The 20,604-nt window shown below is 42.7% G+C and overlaps 1 protein-coding gene across 5 annotated transcripts in view; it reads left to right on the forward strand.

Moving 5' to 3' along the window:
- SLC6A5 (solute carrier family 6 member 5) overlaps window positions 1–20,604 on the forward strand; it is a 51,655-nt gene that overhangs the window by 19,592 nt on the left and 11,459 nt on the right. For 4 of the 5 annotated variants that reach the window (XM_045017166.1, XM_045017164.1, XM_045017165.1 and 1 more), the window contains 4 exons: window positions 1,065–1,189; window positions 11,277–11,389; window positions 11,687–11,818; window positions 12,955–13,054. In XM_045017166.1, coding sequence (XP_044873101.1) covers window positions 1,065–1,189; window positions 11,277–11,389; window positions 11,687–11,818; window positions 12,955–13,054 — 470 coding nt within the window. Of the gene's footprint in view, window positions 1–1,064; window positions 1,190–11,276; window positions 11,390–11,686; window positions 11,819–12,954; window positions 13,055–14,804; window positions 14,872–20,604 lie in introns of those variants that run through there. The other variant, XM_045017169.1, reaches the window with a different exon arrangement.

Consider the following 20,604-nt stretch of genomic DNA (forward strand, 5'->3'; position numbering starts at 1 on the left):
CTTCCTTTGGAACAAGATTAGCACACAGTGATCTCCTTCCAAACAGAACGTTATCTACCTTCAGCAGAACTGAAGAATGATCGTATATTGTATTATCTCGTTTAACAGATGCTCCATTAGGGACTTCAGGATGCTGTCAGCTCAGTGTGGATCTTGACGGCTTTCTACATAGCTTTTCTTTTTTGGGTCTAATGAGTAAATGTCAGTGAGACTGTGAGCAATTCAATGCCAACATGGAAAAACTTTTTTCCAGGGTTTGAATTTTTGACAAGGGGCTTTTTTATTCATAGAGTTTGAAGTGGGAGTCTGACACATGCCTGTATTAATGGCAGAATAGATATCTTAGCCAGGATGTGAGAACTCTGAAGGGGAGATCATTATGGATTCCTTCTTTATAAAGTCACACATTCTTAAGGATAAAGCCCACTACTCGGGCACACACATCTCCTGAGGCTGCTCCTCACAACTCTGAAAAGATAATGAACACCGTATCAGAAAGTACTTGACAGAGGGACTAGATGTGGGGCGTTGGAGGAATGATACAGGATATGGAAAACTTCACATTGAGATGTCTGGTTTAAATTCAGCAAAGACAAACTGACTGAAAGTCATGGCTGTTTGGCGACCTACACAAAATCTGTTGGACAGGTATCCACATCACAAACAATAAAATCCCCACCATCACAATCCATCATAGCTTTATTGGGCAGTTTCGTTAGAGGAGCCAAAGACTGAAAGGGCAAGAGAACTGAATGTCCTGCTTAGCCCTTGAGAAGCTCTCTCCAGAACATTGGTGGGTTACATTGGTGAGTCAGTGCAGGGAATCTTGTACTGCTGCTTCTTGTGGCAACTGCTCATCCAAAGACTCCTGTCTCCAGGTCAGCCTGACATCTTTCACCAGCACTACATTCCCTTGAAAAAGGGGTTGATGTGTGGTTGGGTGGGAAGTATCTTTATCAATATTTTTATTGCTTGTGCACGTTTGTTACTTGAAGCACATGTACTGTCTACAAAGCTCTCTTTTACATATTAAAGCAAGCTGGCACATGTCTTTTTCTCCTCAGGGACACATTGATAGTCACATGCACCAACAGCGCCACAAGTATATTTGCAGGCTTTGTCATCTTTTCAGTTATTGGCTTCATGGCAAATGAACTCAAAGTAGATATTGAAGATGTGGCAGACCAAGGTACAGTATTTCCCCCCCCTGCTTAGATCAGCTTCCAAAATGTGTACGAGTGTATTCAATGATCTGTCTTTAATTGTATTGTTATTGCACTGCAAACATGCATCAGTTGGAATAGGGGAGTATGGCTGCAGTATGTGCTGGAGGAGTCCAGTTGCCATACCAGGACCTCTTGCAGTGCAATAGGCAGCAGAACAAAGCAAGACTGTTTCAGGCCCCCGGCAAGACTAATTCAGATTAGCCTACAGAAATTTATATATACTCTAAGCAGACACAGTCTGTCCCCCACTGCTGCTGCTTCTGCTCCTGCTCCCCCAGGCCCAGTTGAGATTGAAGAAAGTGTGTGGGGGGTGGGGTGGGCAGGGTGTCTAGCATCACTTGCACATTTGCCTCCTCCCTCCATCAATTCTGCACCCTTCTCCTGCAGTTTCACCTTTTCTTCTCCTGTAGCTGCTGGGGTTCCTCACCCTTGATGCTTGGGAGGACTGCAACAGGGTCCCCTCTCCCCCTTCCCAGGATGGATATTGCAGGGAGGGAGGCCCAAGTAGCCATCCCATTGATTACAGGAAGGGAGGAGGAAGGAAGGAGCAGAGCTGCTGGGCTCTTTCCGCTCCCTACTCCTCTCTCCTCTCCTGTGAGATTGGTGTGTGTGGGGGCAGGGGAGTCCAAAGGGGATGGAAGAGAGCTCTGTTGGCTTCCTGCAGCAGCTCAAATTGGTTGCTTACAAACCAGGAGGCAGGAAATTAGGGAAAGCTGCCTAGCAGAGGGGGTTTTCTCCAGGTGGTTTTACAAATATGCATCCTTCAATCACCTGGCTTGCTTTTTAGAGATTTTATTTCCAGGGTCTGGGACTTGTGTTGATGTGGTGCATGTTAGGCGCTGCCCAGATCCAGTAACAGTTAAAAGGGGTTGCTGATTTGGCGGTGAGATGTGAGGGACGGGGGGCTTTAAACTAGGGGTCAGTTCAGAAGCTGGGAACATGAGGTTCTGAAAGGTGGAACCAGGGAGAGGTTTGTGAGCAGGGCTGGCTAATGGAGTGGGGTGGTATGGGGGTGGTATGGATTGGATTGACAGAGGTGTGTATGTATGTATGAATATAGAGTGAGTACAAGTGACAGGTGAATTGGTGCTTTGTGATTTGGTGATTGTTTATGGGATGGGAGGTAGGAGGGTAGGAGCTTTATTGGCCAGGACAGAGAAAAGAAGTTGAGAGGATCTTATAATAGCCTCAAAGAGGGATAATTGCTATTCTCCTTTGACTTACTGTGCCTGTGGGTGCTCCATGTCAGGATGTGCATGTGCTTGTACATTCCTGATCAGAGATTTTTTTTTTGTCAGCAGTTTCTGTGGGTCTTCACCTGCACCTTATGGATTGTTTTGCTTGAGAATAAGGATATATAGGGAGAGAGGGATGTGTCACTGCTCCAGTTTCTTCTCAATTGCCTGTGGATTGAGAGAGAGTGTTGCAGTGTCCGCTTGGTAGCTATACAGTTTTCTCGTTTCCTTTTTTTTGTTTAGCACAACTTTTGTGCTTTTGGTGGGACTTCTTCCCCCCGTTCTTTTTTTGCCTGGGTGGGGCCTCAGTTTCAGCTTGGCCCTTGGTAGCTGTGGCCTGCATGGTTCAAGAGCCACCTCTTTACCCCGAAAACGTTTGCCTGAGCTGTTCAGAATGCTCCGGTGACTGCCCCACCTCCAGCTATGTTAAGCACAAACCTTGGGAGCCCTTCAGAGTTTTCCAGACTATCCAAAAGGAAGAGACCCCATTCTCCAAAAAGGAAGACAGAGAGGAGGGAAGTCATCCTCTCAACCTGGGGAAAAAGGAAACCTTGCATCCTGGTATGGGTACCTTGAGGCTTCTACCTCCTCTGGTACTGAGACCTTGGGTCCACCTAAGAGGAGCATGCTGCATACCAAGAGACCTTCCAGTAAGCAGTCTCAAGGGGCATTGGTATTAGTACCAGAATCCGAGACTTCTAAGCTTAAGGACTCCTCCAAGACCAAGGCCTCAAAGCCATTGACAATGGTGTCTTCTTCAGGCCACAGTAGACTGTGCACAGAACCATCCATGATACTGCCTGATGTGCTGATTCCTGAGAAATAGCATCCAGATTAACCAGTACTGTCCAGGATCTTTTCTCACAAAGACCCCTTCATCCTGGAAAAGCCAGAATCCCCTCTGTTGAGGGCTACCAAGAGGGATTGTCTGCCAGTATTGGCTTACCCTTTTTGAAGCTGACAGGCTCCAGTCCTTCCACATACTTCTATGAAGGGTTGACCACTGGTATGATGTGGTCACTGTTCTCCCCCCCCCCCCTCCCGGGCATACTGAACCCTATCTGTCAAGGGACACCATGAGGGATTTCCAAGTACTGATTTATCCACTTGTCTTAGCACATCCTTCTTCAAAGGCTTGACCGCTGGTACTGATGTGTTTACTGGTCCCTCACTGGCCTCCAGTATTGACAAACCCCCCTGTACTGACACCTCTTGCTCCACCACTGACTTCTGGATTCCAACACAGGATTCCAACATCTTTCCCTTCCAGCCTCCCTCCCTGAGGTGCATCCTGAGGAAGAGCCACCCTCCCCGCCCCCGGCAAACAAATGACTCAGCAACCCTGCCAAGAGCAAACATGGGGTCTTGTCCCTTTTTCCTTGTGTCCTATCACAGTGGGCTCATTGGAACTGTTGGGCCCCAAATGGTGACCAGTTCTACAGCATGGCCTCATGCAGAGGGCCCAGTAAGAACACCACCACCAGTAACAAGTCCCCTTCCACCGGAAGGACCCCCAGAAGAGCAACAGCTAGGTGCAGAGGAGGAGACTCCACCTTCTCACAAATCATCCTTTTCACTAGACAAGGCTGTTATCCTCTCCCTCCCGCCATCCTACATGGATGATTTCAAGACCTTTCAGGATCTCATGAAAAGGATTGCAGAGGCCCTAGAGATTCCACTGGGGGAGATATCAAAATCTCAACCTTCTTTACTGGATATTCTACATAACAGGAATGTGTCCCTCTACTTTCCCTAGAATCTTTGAGCAACCTTGCCTGTGACAAGAAGAACACACAGCAAGTCATAGGCAGCTCAGTGATCTTACCCAGTTCACTATCAATTCAGAGACTCACTGAACTTCTGAGAAAGAAACCTAGATTCCCTAAGAATGAGCCATCTTCCACAGTTATATCACAGTTGGTCATTTCTTCTAAATGGCTGATTTGACCTGCTGGTCAAGAGTCACAAACCATTCCCCTTTCTGAATCATATACTGCACCTATTCCCCACCCCCACCCCCAGGGATCATCTCTTCCAGTTCCTACCTTGCCCTAAATATAAGGTTGAACAGATAGAATATGTGCTAACTATTTACGATAATCTGAGAGACTATTCAAAGTGATCCTCTTGTATTTAGCTGTGCCACTCTGAGTACCTTTCCCAGAACCGAGGAAGAGCTCTGTGTAACTCTCACCAACAGAAGTTGGTCCAATAGAAGATATTACCTCACCCAGCTTGTCTCTTTAAAAGCCTGGGACTGACACGGCTACAACACTGTATATAAGTCAGTGGTTGCAACATTCAGTAAAACTATTCATTAGGCTCATTCAGTATCCCTACCTAAAGCAACCCAATTCACTAATCTATTTTGTAACCACATACAGCATGATGAGACACATTTTGCAATGTACTATGTCTAGACAGCAAAGAGTGCTTTACCTGAGGAGCTCCAGTGCATATTGCAGAAGTTACAAAAAGAGAGAATTGAAGCAACATCTTATTGCAAAAATGCTTGTCCCACAATCTGAGGGATATTTAGCTTTGGAATTCAAGGATTACAGCTTTATTCAAATACTAACATATATATCAACAGAGTAGAAGTTTGTTGGTTTTCTACCTGGTCCATCTTTCCATTATATGTTTGCCTAGGACAATGGGACCCTGATGCTGATTAGAGCCTGTAAGCACTACCACAATACAAATAATAATAGACAAATAGACAAATAATAATAATAATAGACAAATAATAATGGGGAACGGTGCGCTGCCTTTATATTTAGTGAAGGCAGCTGAAACCCGGGGGATTGTAGCTAGTGACCATCCTTGGTTATAATCTCATGAGCCTTGAATGCTGTTCTTTCACATCAAGGGCCTACAATTTTGGTATGTTCTTCTCCTGGATATATGCTGGAGTATGTGTGACATCCTTCTCATGCAGTGAAACTTAATAGTCTTTTTTTGTTTCTTTCCAGTTTCATTTGAATGGAAGGTACTGTTGTGTATTCTGTGACTGGTGTACTAATGCTTTGTTTTCCCCCTCTGCATCCACCTCCAGTTAGGGAATGTTACTTTTCTATTTGTGACATTCATTAATTTCCATATTTCAATATTAATTTCCATATTCCCAACAGAGGCTCTGGTCTTTGGGTTACTTTTGAAATAGATATTTTTATTATTTGCTTATTACATTTGACTGGATATGGATGCTGTGGTTTGAGTATGACATTGCACTGAAGCATTTTTTACTTATTTGCTGTACTACTTAATGACTACTGGCAACAAGTAAAGGTTTGATGAAAATGACAAAGGGAAGGGATGCTGTCCAGAGCAGAAGAGAGCTCTTAAATAGCATCGGGCACAGCACTGTGACTCCTAAGCCAAAATTACTAGTCCTTTGAAGCATTTCAAATGGAAAGACACCCAATTTGTGTGTATGAGCACACAAGCCGCAGATTAAAAATAATTATGCAACCATCACTGATCTTTTTGTGTACACGTGGGAATGCTAAAAGTATATCACATTAAGTCAGATTAACCTTCAGCACACATACAGTCCTTTCCAAGAACAGCCTCAGTGAGTCATAAGAGAAGGAGGGAGAACAACACAGAATACAAAGAGGCTCCTAACATAAGGAGGACTGAAGAGTTCCAGAAGTGAATGTCACATACTCATGGCCCCTGGGCATGAAGATGTTTCACTGGCTGCATTAAAGTGTATACATTAAGCTATTTTTCTGACAGCTTTATTGTGTGGATAAATCCAGCAGTTCAAAGCTCAGAACAGGGTCTAAGGTAACCGATGAGCATCTTGATTCAAAGGCTGTATTAGTGAGTTGATAATGGAACACAGAAATCAAGAAGTCTGGTAATGTTTGCAGTTATTAAGCGCTCTTTCCGGAGTAGGTGTTAATGAGCGTGAATTTTCATTCAGTGCCCTGGATCATTTGGTACAGTTGCAGGATTCAAATGGAGCATAGGTAGCATAAGCTGTAACATTCAATTTATGGGGAATATTGCCAGTGACATGGATAGAAGCATTTCCTGTTCCATTCACCAGTCTTTCACTGAAGCATATGTTTTCCCAGAGTACTGATAGTTTTATATTATCAATGCTGCTACAGTTAAATAAAAAATTGTAATGGAAGGAACAAGGTAATGAAAGAAAGAGACACTATCATTGGTTCATTCTGTATATTGTTGTTCCATAGACTAGAAGTGGTAGAATGTAGTGTTGGAAGCATAATCAGCTGGATTCTAAAGTTTCTCTTGAGACATAAAAGTGCAGTTAGGGTATAGTAAACCTATAGATAATTCTTTATTTTTAGGATGCTGGGCTTGCATACACATGGTAGCTCCTGGGTTTCTTAGCTTGCATCTTGAAAAACTAGCTTATGTGACATAGTTCTACCATGTAGAATCTGTTTATGTTCTAGCCTGGAATAACCAATCATGGAATGAATTGCTTACTACACTACAGAAACAACAACTTGAGTGAGTGAGAGGAGAATTTTACAGCACATTAACAGGTCAATTATACCTCTTCTCCCTAGCAAGAAATAGGTGACATGCTATTTGGGAAGTCAACTTCAATTAATTCAGCCTTCAATGTCTCCTCTGTTATGTTTGTCAGTTACTAAACCAGACAACCTTTAGTGCAGTCCCATCTCATGACTGGACTACATTATTACCAAATCTGGGATCCAAAAACTTGGACCCTTGTATTTCATAGACAGATGCTCTACTGGATGAGCTAATGATGGTCTTCTCCTGGCCAACCAAGTGGAAGGTGTGTTACATTTGTTTAAACTATAAGTCATTTTGCCTGTCTTCCTGTGACAGGACAGTAATAGCAGTTTTATCATATGCAATCTTACATGTCTGCTGTACTGTATGTCTGCTTCTGACAATCATCATATAATGATAGCTTGAAAGCAACTTCCCCCCCCCCCCCCAGTAAAGAAACATTGGAAATAGGTTTCAGAGTAGCAGCCGTGTTAGTCTGTATCCGCAAAAAGAACAGGAGTACTCGTGTCACCTTAAAGACTAACAAATTTATTTTAGCATGAGCTTTCGTGAGCTGCAGCTCACTTCTTCGGATGCATAGAATGGAACACACAGACAGGGGATATTTATACATACAGAGAACATGAAAAGGTGGAAGTATGCATACCAACAGGCAGAGTCTAATCAATTGAGATGAGCTATCGTCAGCAGGAGGAAAAAAAACTTTTTGAAGTGATAATTAAGATGGCCCATAGAAGGTGTGAGGAGAACTTAACATAAGGAAATAGATTCAATTGGTGTAATGACCCAACCATTCCCAGTCTTTGTTTAGACCACAGTTAATAGTATCTAGTTTGCATATTAATTCAAGTTCAGCAAAAAAAACAGGAGTACTTGTGGCACCTTAAAGACTAACAAATTTATTTTAGCATGAGCTTTCGTGAGCTAAAGCTCACTTCTTCGGATGCATAGAATGGAACACACAGACAGGAGATATTTATACATACAGAGAACATGAAAAGGTGGAAGTATGCATACCAACAGGCAGAGTCTAATCAATTGAGATGAGCTATCGTTAGCAGGAGGAAAAAAAACTTTTTGAAGTGATAATTAAGATGGCCCATAGAAGGTGTGAGGAGAACTTAACATAGGGAAATAGATTCAATTGGTGTAATGACCCAACCATTCCCAGTCTTTGTTCAGCAGTTTCTCTTTGGAGTCTGTTTTTGAAGTTTTTTTGTTGCAAAATTGCCACCTTCAAGTCTGTCACTGAGTGGTTAGAGAGGTTGAAGTGTTCTCCCACTGGTTTTTGAATGTTATGATTCCTGATGTCAGATTTGTGTCCATTTATTCTTTTGCGTAGAGACTGTCCGGTTTGGCCAATGTACATGGCAGAGGGGCATTGCTGGCACATGATGGCATATATCACGTTGGTAGATGTGCAGGTGTACGAGCCCTGATGGCGTGTCTGATGTGATTAGGTCCTATGATGGTGTCACTTGAATGGATATGTGGACAGAGCTGGCATCGGGCTTTGTTGCAAGGATAGGTTCCTGGGTTAGTGTTTATGTTGTATGGTGTGCGGTTGCTGGTGAGTATTTGCTTCAGGTTGGGAGGCTGTCTATAAGCAAGGACTGGCCTGTCTCCCAAGATCTGTGAGAGTGAGGGATCATCTTTAAGGATAGGTTGTAAATCTTTGATGATGCGCTGGAGAGGTTTTAGTTGGGGGCTGTAGGTGATGGCTAGTGGTGTTCTGTTATTTTCTTTTTTAGGCCTGTCCTGTAGTAGGTGGCTTCTGGGTACTCTTCTGGCTCTGTCAATCTGTTTTTTCACTTCAGCAGGTGGGTATTGTAGGTTTAAGAATGCTTGATAGAGATCTTGTAGGTGTTTATCTCTGTCTGAGGAATTGGAGCAAATACGGTTGTATCTTAGAGCTTGGCTGTAGACAATGGATCGTGTGGTGTGTCCGGGATGGAAGCTGGAGGCATGTAAGTAAGTATAGCGGTCAGTGGGTTTCCGGTATAGGGTGGTATTTATGTGTGTTCCATTCTATGCATCCGAAGAAGTGAGCTGCAGCTCACGAAAGCTCATGCTAAAATAAATTGGAAATAGGATTTGTCACAGGTTATGCTCGTATGAGTGAAAATCTGAGGAGATGCTCCTCTGAGTCTGAAAAAGCAGTGAACTCCAAATCAACCAAGCAACAGAGCATGTTAAAATAACCCATTTTGTACTTGTTGGGTTTGAAGGTTACAGTATCTCTAAGAGGAGCTGTTGAAAATACATGCATGGGAATGTAGCTCCATCCCAAATATCCAAAAACAGGCAACATCATTTCCATCAGCTTTACTAGGAAACATAGATGCATGCTTTATGAAAAAAGAAAACACTTTGGTGAAGAATTATCCCTTCAAACATACTAGGGCAGATTCTTTTCTTGTAACCCATGAAATGTATAAAATTAAATTTCCAATTGTGTACCTCTTAGCTACAGAGTTGAGCATCTAAACAGTTGCTGATACTGTTTTTGAGCAGCTTAGATGGTTCATTACTACAGAGCAAATAAAGCCAGCATCCACGGCATAGCGACAGTGAAACTTATCTGATGTGAACTCAAATAGAGCTCCTTAGTGGCACTGAAGTATCTCAAAAATGCAAGATGCCCAATATAAACCAATGGCATGAGATTTTAGCTCACCAAGGAAAATATATTGGTTTTTGTCTTCCATACAGTTGTCAGGGAAAGAAAAGACCTGGTCCACAAAGTATCTTGAAAAAATGAAATACTGTATGCTGCTCAAAATGTTTCCTACAGCTGTCATTTTTGAGCTGAAAGAATTTGTACATTATCCTTTCGTACTTCAAGAAACTGCTGAATTGGCACCAATAGGGATCTTGACAGAATTACTCAAGTTCCATAGAATGAAATGAGCAGCTAGAGGAGGCCCGTTTGCAACACACAATTTTAATGGTCCTACAAAACCCAGAAACTATGCTAAATATTCCTGAGCACCATCTACTGGCACCTTTTCTCTTAACCATTTATCTATGTAAAGACAGAGCATTTGAATAACAGAACCTTTACCCCTTAAGGGATTCAGCTGAGTTATGCTGGAATGGATTGCACAAAGATGACTGGTTAACTGAAGCATGAACACTTAACAAGTTGGCTTTTCTGAGATTGGTAGCCAAAGAATCCGGGGTGTGTGTGTTATTGTATATTTCCATCTTGTGTATCTCATGTATTCATTCTCTTGTGTTCAGTCTTCTAAGCGCTCACATTCTCTTTTACATGCTGTCTCACCCATTCTCATGTGATGAGTGCGTGCTCCCTCTCTTTCTTATTCTTTTACTTTGTCTGCCTAAAACCCCATATATAATGGGAAATGCCAGTGTTTTTAGGATTAATGCTTCCCTTAATCAATCTTTTTATTTTAACCGCTATCCTGATTCAAACAAATGATACTGCAGCTTCCCGAAATAACTTCAAGGTGCGCTGTTAAAATTACACTGGAACAGATGAAACATTTGCCAAACTGAAGTATGGAATATGGCAGCAAGCTTGGCGAAAGAACTGACAGCATGAGGGACATGGAATCATAGGTGTTAGAGATGGAAAAGACCAGTTAGATCACTAGTCCATCTCCCTGCCAACAGCATGGCTTCTAGTGCAGCGGTTCCCAAACTGTTATCTGCAGAATGCTCATATCGCCCTCAAAGAAGTGGCTAGTCACATGGTGTTGGTTTTCCTCCCTGTTTCCACTCCTTGTTTCCAGCTGCATCTGCAGAAGGCCAGGCAAATGTGAGTAGTATAGACCATAAGACAATCTCTCTGAGAATCTGGCCCATGGTATATGCACTCTCCCTTTGTCTGGAGATTGTTGATGGTGGGAAATTAATTCCAGATTATGAAAGAAAGTTACAACTGAACTTCCCTGGTCTGATTTTGTCTGATTTGAAACTAAATTTGTCTGAAGTGTGTAATATCCAGGTTAAACATCCTGCAACTTGAAAATTATGTACTGTATATTATATATAACATGCTGAAATCCATTATTCAAGACTAGGACACGAAAGCAATAGAATAGTAGCCACCCAGGGCCAAATTCTGCTACACTTACTTTGCAATAGGTAAGACTTCACACTGTGGACTAAGGGAAACAGAGTCTGGGCCTTAATTGTAAACTAGAACAAAGTAGCATTGTATTGTTTCCTGAAACTTAGCTCTTTCTAGCTCCCTGATATTTTCCTTCCTAAAAATAATTGTTGTCGCTCAAGATACCACAATCATTTTCTTTTTTGTCATTTCTAGGTCCTGGCATTGCCTTTGTGGTTTATCCTGAAGCCTTAACCAGGCTTCCTCTCTCTCCGTTCTGGGCTATAATATTCTTTTTGATGCTTCTAACTCTTGGATTGGACACTATGGTAAACTGCTTTTTTCACCTTTCCTCTTGCTCCACCACTTCTGTCTTTAGGATCATGTTACATACTACTTGCTACGTGCCCTGTTACTAAACCTCTTTGAGAAGAGAGAAATGAACTGAGGACAATAGTACTTAATTCATAGGGAAGCTTTGAATTTTCATAGTTAATGTTTAAAATAATAGGTTCTGAGCACAATCACGTACACAATGAATTTATCATGTAGTCTATTTCTCGATCACATCATATTTTGTATAAAGGCTAGATTATTATTAATGTTTTGTTTTTCTGTGATCCCAGTTTGCCACTATTGAGACGATTGTGACCTCCGTTTCAGATGAGTTTCCCAAGTACTTGCGTACCCACAAACCACTGTTCACTCTTGTTTGCTGCATTTCCTTTTTCATCATGGGATTTCCTATGATCACTCAGGTAAAATATTGTCTTTGAGCACCACTGTGACTTGTCCTTCGATTCCTCTCTCCCATGGGATAATGGTTATGTCCCAGTTTCCCAATGGAGCCCATGCCTTCTAACTCTGGAATAGCCAGAGATACTGGATTTTAAGAACTGTTAATTTTGTTTTAAGATTCTTTTCAGAGATTGTCTCCTTCTATGCCCTGTAAACTGGGACTCATGGGTACTAAGGCCATGTCTACACTGGGAGCACTTTACCAGTATAGGAATACTAGTATACTATGCCAGCAAAGTGCTCCTAATGTGGACACAGCTACATCTACAAAGCACAGTTTTGTACTGGTATAATAAAATCCACCCCCACAAATGAACCAAGCTTTACTGGTAAAAACATGGTTTTGCTGGTATAGCTGAGTCTACTCTAGGGACTTGTGCTGGCACAGTTATGTTAGTCAGGCCTAATACATCTTTATACCCCTGAATGACATAGCTATACTGGTAGTGTAGACATAGCCTAAAGCACCTTTCCTTACAGGTGGAGGGGTACAAAAATAGTTCCAGTCAAATTTTGGAAAGAAATCTAAATTGTCCTGTAGTGTATACAGCATACAACCAGTACATGCTGGGCCATAGGTATTGTGTGTGTGTGTGTGTGTGTAAATATATGTAAATACAAATTGTACATTAAAAATGAATTTGCTGCTGATGTAAGGTGCTGTAAGGCAGCAATAGACACAGGACAGATGCAGGATGGACAACAATTGTGGAAGCTTCCTCACCCTGCCACCCCACCTCAGCCCTGGCTGGGCTTCGTGTGTGTGTGTGTGTGACATTCCTTGCCCTGTCTGTTGAGATTGCCAAGAAAGAAGGTGCCAGTTGTAGTGATATTTTGCAATATGGATCCCTATCAACTGGGAGTTGAACTGAGAATACACCCACCCACACATTTCACATAAGCTACTGAAAAGCTGCTAACTACTTCTGGCACTACTGACCTTGGGATGGATTCACATCAGCAAATTAGAGGTGAAAAGCTCTTTATTCCATTGGTCCACACTTTGTTATGCAGAGAGTGGGAATAGTACATAGTAAAGACAGATACAATATATAGCATGTGTGTGCCATAGGTAATTGCCTTTTTTTAACTTTAGGGTGGACTGTACATGTTACAGCTTGTGGACACTTACGCAGCGTCTTACTCTCTTGTCATCATTGCCATCTTTGAGCTTGTTGGGATTTCATATATATATGGTAAGAAATCAGTATTGTTGTTGGATAGCATTTAGAAATGGATATGGCGAAAGGGATGTTTACGATATATGATGAAATAAGAAATAAAGGAAGTGGCAGCGCATGAAAGTTTAGCTTTGAATCTCCTCAGCAGTACAATGCAATATTAGCAAACAAGAAAAAGAGATTTAGAAACATTATTTTAAGAGAGTGATTCAGGGATGCTTCCTTACCAGAGCAATCCTCTAAACATATATTCAGGTGATTACTATTTCTATAGGACCAACAGTGTGCTGGTCATTTCAGCAAGTGGTTAATTACGATTATCGTTATTATACATTCATCCAATCCTTGTATTGGATGAATACTGAGAAGTTGTTTAAAATATGCAATAAATTAAACAATGGGTAAGATCCTCAGCTGGTGTAAGTCAATGTAGTTCTCTTGATGTTAATGAAGCTACATCAGTTTATACCAGCTGAGGATGCTGGCCCTAAAAACTGTTTTAGGAGTGACATTTTCAGGAGACCCATTCTTGGAAAGAGGCACTGTCCAACAACGGTACAAGGAAATGCAAAGCTCTCCCTTTGCAAAAGACAACTCCTGCCTTCAATCTTAACATTCTCCTGGAGACACTTGGTGACATGTCGTCATTAGAAAATGAGAACATGACGTTGAGGGGTCATGATGAGAAGCCCAGTTCTGCAGTCAGTGCAGACAGGGATGAATTGTATCTAATGTTATATCAGTTGGTAGTAGGTAACCCTCTAATTGTCTAGTGAAGAGAAACCCTTGGGCACACACAATGTTTCATTTTTAGGCCCTGCTCCTGCAATGTGATGTGCATAGGCACTTGGGTCCATCTGTAAATGAATTTGCTCAAAGCTGAGCGTATTTCAAAGCACATTGACCTTGTGGTAACTGTAGAATGCTCACTTGTTGCTGAGGGGTGAAAGTTATGTAAAGGATACGAAAAGAAGGAGAGATTGGGGCAAAAGTGGTATAACGGGCTATTGAGCCAGTTTTACCTATTATCTTCTACAACAGCATGCTAATTAAAATGGTGATAGTGTCGTTAATGGATGGGCATGGCAGGGATTAAAGTTAGCCTTTGCCATCAGTCTGTGCCTCTGATTATATAAATCTTGTTACCTCATTAAAATGTGTAGAGCTGAATTCTCTGAGTTCATGGACCTGGGTGGAGTGAGTTTGTGTAGGGGTAAATTAGGGCAGAAGTTATCCCAATGAACGGGAAATGTTATCCAGCTACACAATGTGAAATGTTAAAGGAGAGCTTCAGGCTGTTGGATTTTATTTGATCAAAATGCTCTTTGCTCCCATGCCCACAACATTTATGTATTTTAATTAGAGATTATTCAGAATTATAATAATCAACACACTTGGGTAGAACAAAAATACCAGATAATATTGGTAATGGTTACCAGGTTGGCATCCAAATAACTATCCAAAAGGTACTCAGATCTGAAGCTTGGTAAGATTCCCTGAAGTGAAATATAAAGGATAGATCATAGGGGAGGGGTGATGGCGGGATGCCTGGTTTCTGCTCCTGGCTCCTAGACAAGCTGCCTCAGTTTACGTGTGGGAAGGCAATGGTAATACTTCTCTGCCCCTTTGGGAAGCGGTGAGACTCAACTAACATTTGTAAAGCACCTGCAGATCCTCAGATAAAATAGCAATGCATTACATGTGCAAACTATTCTACATTTCCACGTTTTATATTGATAGAGAGCACCCTGCACTCTTTTTCCAGACATGTTACAACACATCAGTTCTTCTCTCTTCATCACTCTTCATTAACTCCTAATTTTGAAAGGGGCCAAATATTTTTTGGAGCTAAGTTTTTTGCCCTTGGCTGCTCATGAGCAGTTCCCATTGAAGTCAGTTCCTGTTGAAGTCAATGGAAACCACTGATGCATCCATCTAAGTCCAAGGGAAGAGTTGAGTGCTAAATAACCCAGAATCAAACAGGGTGAGCATTATAAAGAGATGTTTATAATTTGAGGCAGAAGAGGTGAGCAGCTTTTACCTTTGCGGTTCTCCAACAGCATGCTAGTTAAAATAGTGGAATGTGGGGGAATAGCTGAACCCCTTCTTTTTTTTGGCCGAGCCTATTGGCAATAGGTGCTAAAACAGCACAAAACGCAGTGCCAGATGTTGTTTATGAAATGGAGTGATTGCATATTGCTCTGTGCCAAAAGAAAGCATTAAAATGACAGGACTCTTTCATTACATTCCCCTGTTTGACTTATTTGAAGATGAATTGAGTTACCACACGATTTCTCTTGAGAAGCTCAACAGTGAGGCCTGTTTATAAGATTTGTATTGCCACTTTGTGGTGGATTTTATTTTTATGGAAACACATAAAAGGAATCTAACAGAAAAAAGAACAAATTCTAGTAAAGCAGCAGCCTCATGGGCTATCGGAGGGTTGTGTGGGCAAAGCACAGAACTGAGGGTCAGGACCAGGGTTTTATTGCTGGCTCTACTACAGACTTCCTGGCTGTGTCTGGCTGTTTTTTCTGTACAGTTTTTCACCATTACTAACATCAGTATAGCTGCAGCAGTTGTCACAGGTGGTGCTAGCCACTGGGGGCCTTAAGCAGAAATATTTTGGGGGCCCCCCTGCACACAGTACATACTAAAAAAAATCAAATAATGGGCTCCCTGGAGCTGCTCGGGGCCCAAAGCAATTGCTTAGTCTGCTTATGCCTTGCGCCGGCTCTGAGAGTTGTAGCAACAGAGGGAGCGCTAGTGCAGCTTGGCCTGCAGGTGGCTGTTGGTGTTCTTAGCACCATATTGTGTACACTTGATCATAGCAGGTTTGCAGCATTACTGTGGTAAAAGCACCCTTGGGATGCTGACACTGTGTCTACACTAGTGCTATCGTGGTTGCTGTGCCAGTGTTAGCAATAGTGTGTGGGAGGAAAAGGCTTGTGTCTTTCTAAGGCTCCACTGTGACCATGGGCAAGTCACTTAGGCCCACATTTTCAATAGAGGCCTTTAATTTTGGGGTGTTACAATTTTGGGATGTCCAACTTTAAGCTCCTAAAGTTTTAAACATCTCAATACTTTGCTGAGAGCAGTATCCATAGCACTCATTAGTCTAATTAAAAAAATGATGGGCTTGCATGGTTTTTAGGTGCTCAGCATTTTCTTCACTTTCAGTCATCTGGCTCCACTATGGGGCCTCTGTGTGCTCTCCTGGACCCCCTAAGTGGGCTCTTCACAAGCAAATCTGCCCGCATGGGGTTGGTTGCAGGATCAAGGCCCATGCGGATGTCTGCAGAAAGTGTTGGGCCAACAGATGTGGGGTACTGTGACAGAGTGCAAGGAGTGAACAGGTGAGATGGCACTCTGAACACCTTAGATGCTAATTAATTCCTCCAGAGGAAGCTGATTGGGGCGATTAAATAATCAGGCTGATGAGCTGGGTGGATTAAAGATTCATTTAGCCCGTCAGTCCAAGTCTGAGATAGTCAAAGGAAGGAAGTGCCAGTGGGGGAAGGAAAAGTGGAACGGGGCTAACTGAGCTCAGTCACACAGAGACCTCAGGCCCTGAGAGGGTCAAATCACTGTAGATGTTGTAAATAGACAGTTGCACTGGGACTGTAGTAGTACTAGAGGAGGGAAGTTGAAATAAAAGGTCACTGAGTACACACCTAATGGAGTTGGTGCAGTTTTTGCAGGGAAGAAGACAGGAGGAGATGCATTTCCTGTTACGTATGGGGGGCTTGTCTGGGATCATGATGTCCTCATTGGTGGTGACAGAGGACCAGATGGGGGAAGCTGGTGCCAGGAGTTAGCATTCTGGTAATGGAGCAGACCTTACAATGGTTGGTGGAGCAACCAAAAGAGATGCAGAAAGCTGTGCATTTGTTCCAGAAACCCTACATGGGGAATGACAGTCCCTCCTTGCATGGTAGATTGAGCAGCAGAATAGCCTGCAAGAGTTCATGAAGTAACAGGCGCAAGGGCAACAGAACTGATATAGGGTCTGGTGAGTCCAGTGTCAGGGAACAGCAGTTGGACGTGGGGTAAGCCTGTGTAAGATGGGCCCAGCAGACCACCTCAATGTGTTTTTATTAACTTTTGAGAGGGTAGCAATTAGAGCTGGATGGGATAAGGGATCATGGGCCCTCTGCGTGGCATCCTATTTGTGCAGGGAAGGCAGGCTATATGGCCCTGAGTGAGGAACAGGCCTTAGTCTATGATAGGATAAAAGCAGCCAACCTGGACAGGGTTGACCTTTTTGGTTGAAAAATACCTCCGAAATATTGGGACACTAGATGGACTGATGGTGTGCGACCCAAGACATTCATGCAAAAATTATCAGACTGGGCAACATATCAGCTGAGGGCTGAAGTGCAGGGGAAATAAGGCATGATGATATTGGAACAATTTCTCCAGAGCCTCCCTGACGGTGCACGCATTCAGGTCTGGAGGTACCAGCCAATGACCCTGGAGGAAGCGGTAAGCTTGCAGAAGAGCTTGTGGACGCAGACTTTCCCAGGAAAGAATTCCATGCATTTCAGGGACTGAACTCAGAAAGAAGGGGGCCATACCCAGGATGATTGAAAGGGAAAAGGAGGAGATGAGGGGAACTCCTATGGGTAGTTGGGGAGTGGTTTGCTACCAGTGTGGGTGGCTGGGACATATGAAATGGGGCTACCCGATTATGGAATGTGGGTGCTCAAGATTTTGTGGGTGGTCTAAAACTATTGGAGAGGGGCAGAAAAAGAAAACATCTGCAATTCCTGTAAAAGTGGGGAGGTGGTATCGCGGGGGAGGGGGGGACGGGGACGGCTGGTGGTTACTGTCTCAGGATTCACACTCATCTGGAGAGATTTGGTGGGATTGGATGCTGCCAAGTGGGATCCTGAAATTAGAATATATCCACAGCAAGAAGAGACTCTTCCCAATGGCAGAAATCCCCCTAGAGGCTAAGGAGAGGTTGAAGTGGGTAGGATGGAAGATGGGCTGCCTCATCCAGTCATTATAGGGACAAACTGGAGCCTCTTCCCTTATAAGAAGAAAATGTGTCCAGAGGCCCTCACAGGAGGAAACAAAACTAACAAGGAATGGAGCAAAGGGATTTGACATAGAAAAATCAGAGAACCCTGGACACAAGACAGGAGGAAAACAGGACTTTCACTGGAGAAATGAAGGGAGGAAAAAGACAGCCTCGAACAAGGGATAGTGGAAAATACAAGCCTTAGCTTGCAGATGAAATAGTTCCAGGGAACCTCATTGCCAGAACAGCGGGAAGAGGAATCCCAGGAACAGTTCCTGAGGCTGGTGGAATCAGAGTGGAGGAGAAAAAGAAGGGACAGCAACAGGCCCTGCCCCAAACCAAAGAAAGAGAGGGAAAAGAGAGTGCGGAAACAGGCTGCCAATGGTGCAGAAAGAGTTATGGGGGTGATCCCCAACATCAAGTGTGACTTCTGTGGGTGGAAGATGGACAGCCACCCTGGGGGCAAGCATGAGCAGAAGGAGTCCAGCACCTCCCTTAAAGAAAGGAGGGTGCAGGGGAAGCAAAACCTGGCTGGGAGGCAAGAGGGACTAGGTGTGTGACAGAGTTCAGGGAGTGAACAGGTAAGCCTGCACTGTGATGAATTAGATGCTAATTAGTTCCCTAGAGGAAGCTGATTGGTGCGATTATCTAATCGGGCTGGTGGGCTGAGTGGGATAAATATTCAGCACAAGTCTGATAACGAGGCACAGAAAGGAAGTGCTGGGGCGAGAGGAACAGAGATAGTTGAGCCCAGTCACACATAGGCCTCATGGAAGGGAAACCTCTATTCCCCTCAGATCCTGAGGAGGGGGCCAAAAGCACTGTAGCTACTGTAAACAGACTGTTCCACAGGGACTCTAGTAGTACTGATGAAGAAAAATTGAAATAAAAGGTCACTGAGACACACCTGCTGGAGTTGGTGCACTTTCTGCAGGAAAGAAGACCAGTGGAGAGGCATGCCCTGTTACATGTACCAATGAGCTAGGGTGACCAGACAGCAAGTGTGAAAAATCAGAACGGGGTGGGGGGTAATAGGAGCCTATATAAGAAAAAGACCCAAAAATCGGGACTGTCCCTATAAAATCAGGACATCTGGTCACCCTACAATGAGCACTGGCTCAATCTGGCACCTGGACTCCAAACTGCTAAGCCAAAAGCATTTAGAATTGTCATTTTGCTCATGATTTTGAATAATTTCTACTAACATACTTATAGCATAGATAAGCACTTATGCAAAGGAGAACTAGGTTTTATATAGCATCTTAGTTTAGAATAATTAGGAATGGAAAAGATCTATTAGGTCAAATCTACTTCTCCTGACCCTCCTCTTAGTACAATATTGATGTTGTAGTAATTATTATTGTTGTTAATAATAATAAATGACACTGACGTACAATATAGCAAATATTAGCTTCTGAAATTAGTCAAGTGTCAAAGCTATGAGACCTTGGCTTTCGTTAGCACTAAAAATAAAGGGCCTTTTATATCTTACATTTTCTTGGTGGTGGTATTTTTGCAGGGTATTACCACAACACTAATTTAACTATACATTCCTTTATTAAATCCAAAGGCCAAATAATATTTATACTATTGCTCTAAACATGTCTTAAAAAGCCTAAATATTAAGCAATTTACTACTACCAAAAAGTAACAAAACATTTATAAGCATTTGGTCAAAATATGGGCTAACCCCAGGTGTGCTTAGCCCCAAATTGGTCACTTCCAACATGGTCAGGCAGGTATTAGCAAGGAGCCCTTTAAAAAAGTTTTCTTTTTTTATACCTTTTTAACCAAGTGATGTCATTGCCAGTTATTGGACCTTAGCTAAGGGCAGACTGAAGGAGTTTTTTATCTAGCCAATTGTTTACTGCAACTGGTACCCAATTAACTGTGTTCTATTTCTATTACTTTAGCTCAAAGCTTAAGTGAGGTCACACTGGTATTTTGAAGGGTCTTTACAAGTTTAACACAACAGTTCTTCTTTCTCGTGATCTTACTCTTTTTGGTCATATGTTTTGGGCTTATTGCTAATGCTAATATCCCAACTCAATTTAAAATCATAGTTCACTCATATCTATATTTCTACACATTTACTCTCTTAACTAGTCTCCTTGACTTCAGTGAGACTGGTTTTATAAGGACTCCTCACGGGAGTAGGGTGTAGTGTCCACAATTTGCACTGGCAGAGGTGGGAAGTATACATCTTCATTTGTGTATTTATTCTAACAGCGTTTTAAATTGTCATGATGCATTTTTGAACTCAGACAATTGCTTGTTTTACACTCCAGTGACACCTTTCTCCACATACTTGTACCCTTCATACCAAGCAGGCTGGCATTGCACCAGGCAGGAGCTTTTGATGATGAAATAAATCTGTCTTCAGCTCTTGTTACACGTTCTGCTTGCTGAACTCATCAAGTTTTTTAAATTAAAAAAAAAGAAAGCCATGCTTGGTTATTTCCTTGCAGTCACTTGTTTTTCATTAGTACTTGTGCTACATAATCCAATCAAAGCCTTGCATTCCACATGCCCTGCACAG

This window comes from Mauremys mutica, chromosome 4, assembly GCF_020497125.1.
Source record: "Mauremys mutica isolate MM-2020 ecotype Southern chromosome 4, ASM2049712v1, whole genome shotgun sequence".
Taxonomy (NCBI): Eukaryota; Metazoa; Chordata; order Testudines; family Geoemydidae; genus Mauremys; species Mauremys mutica.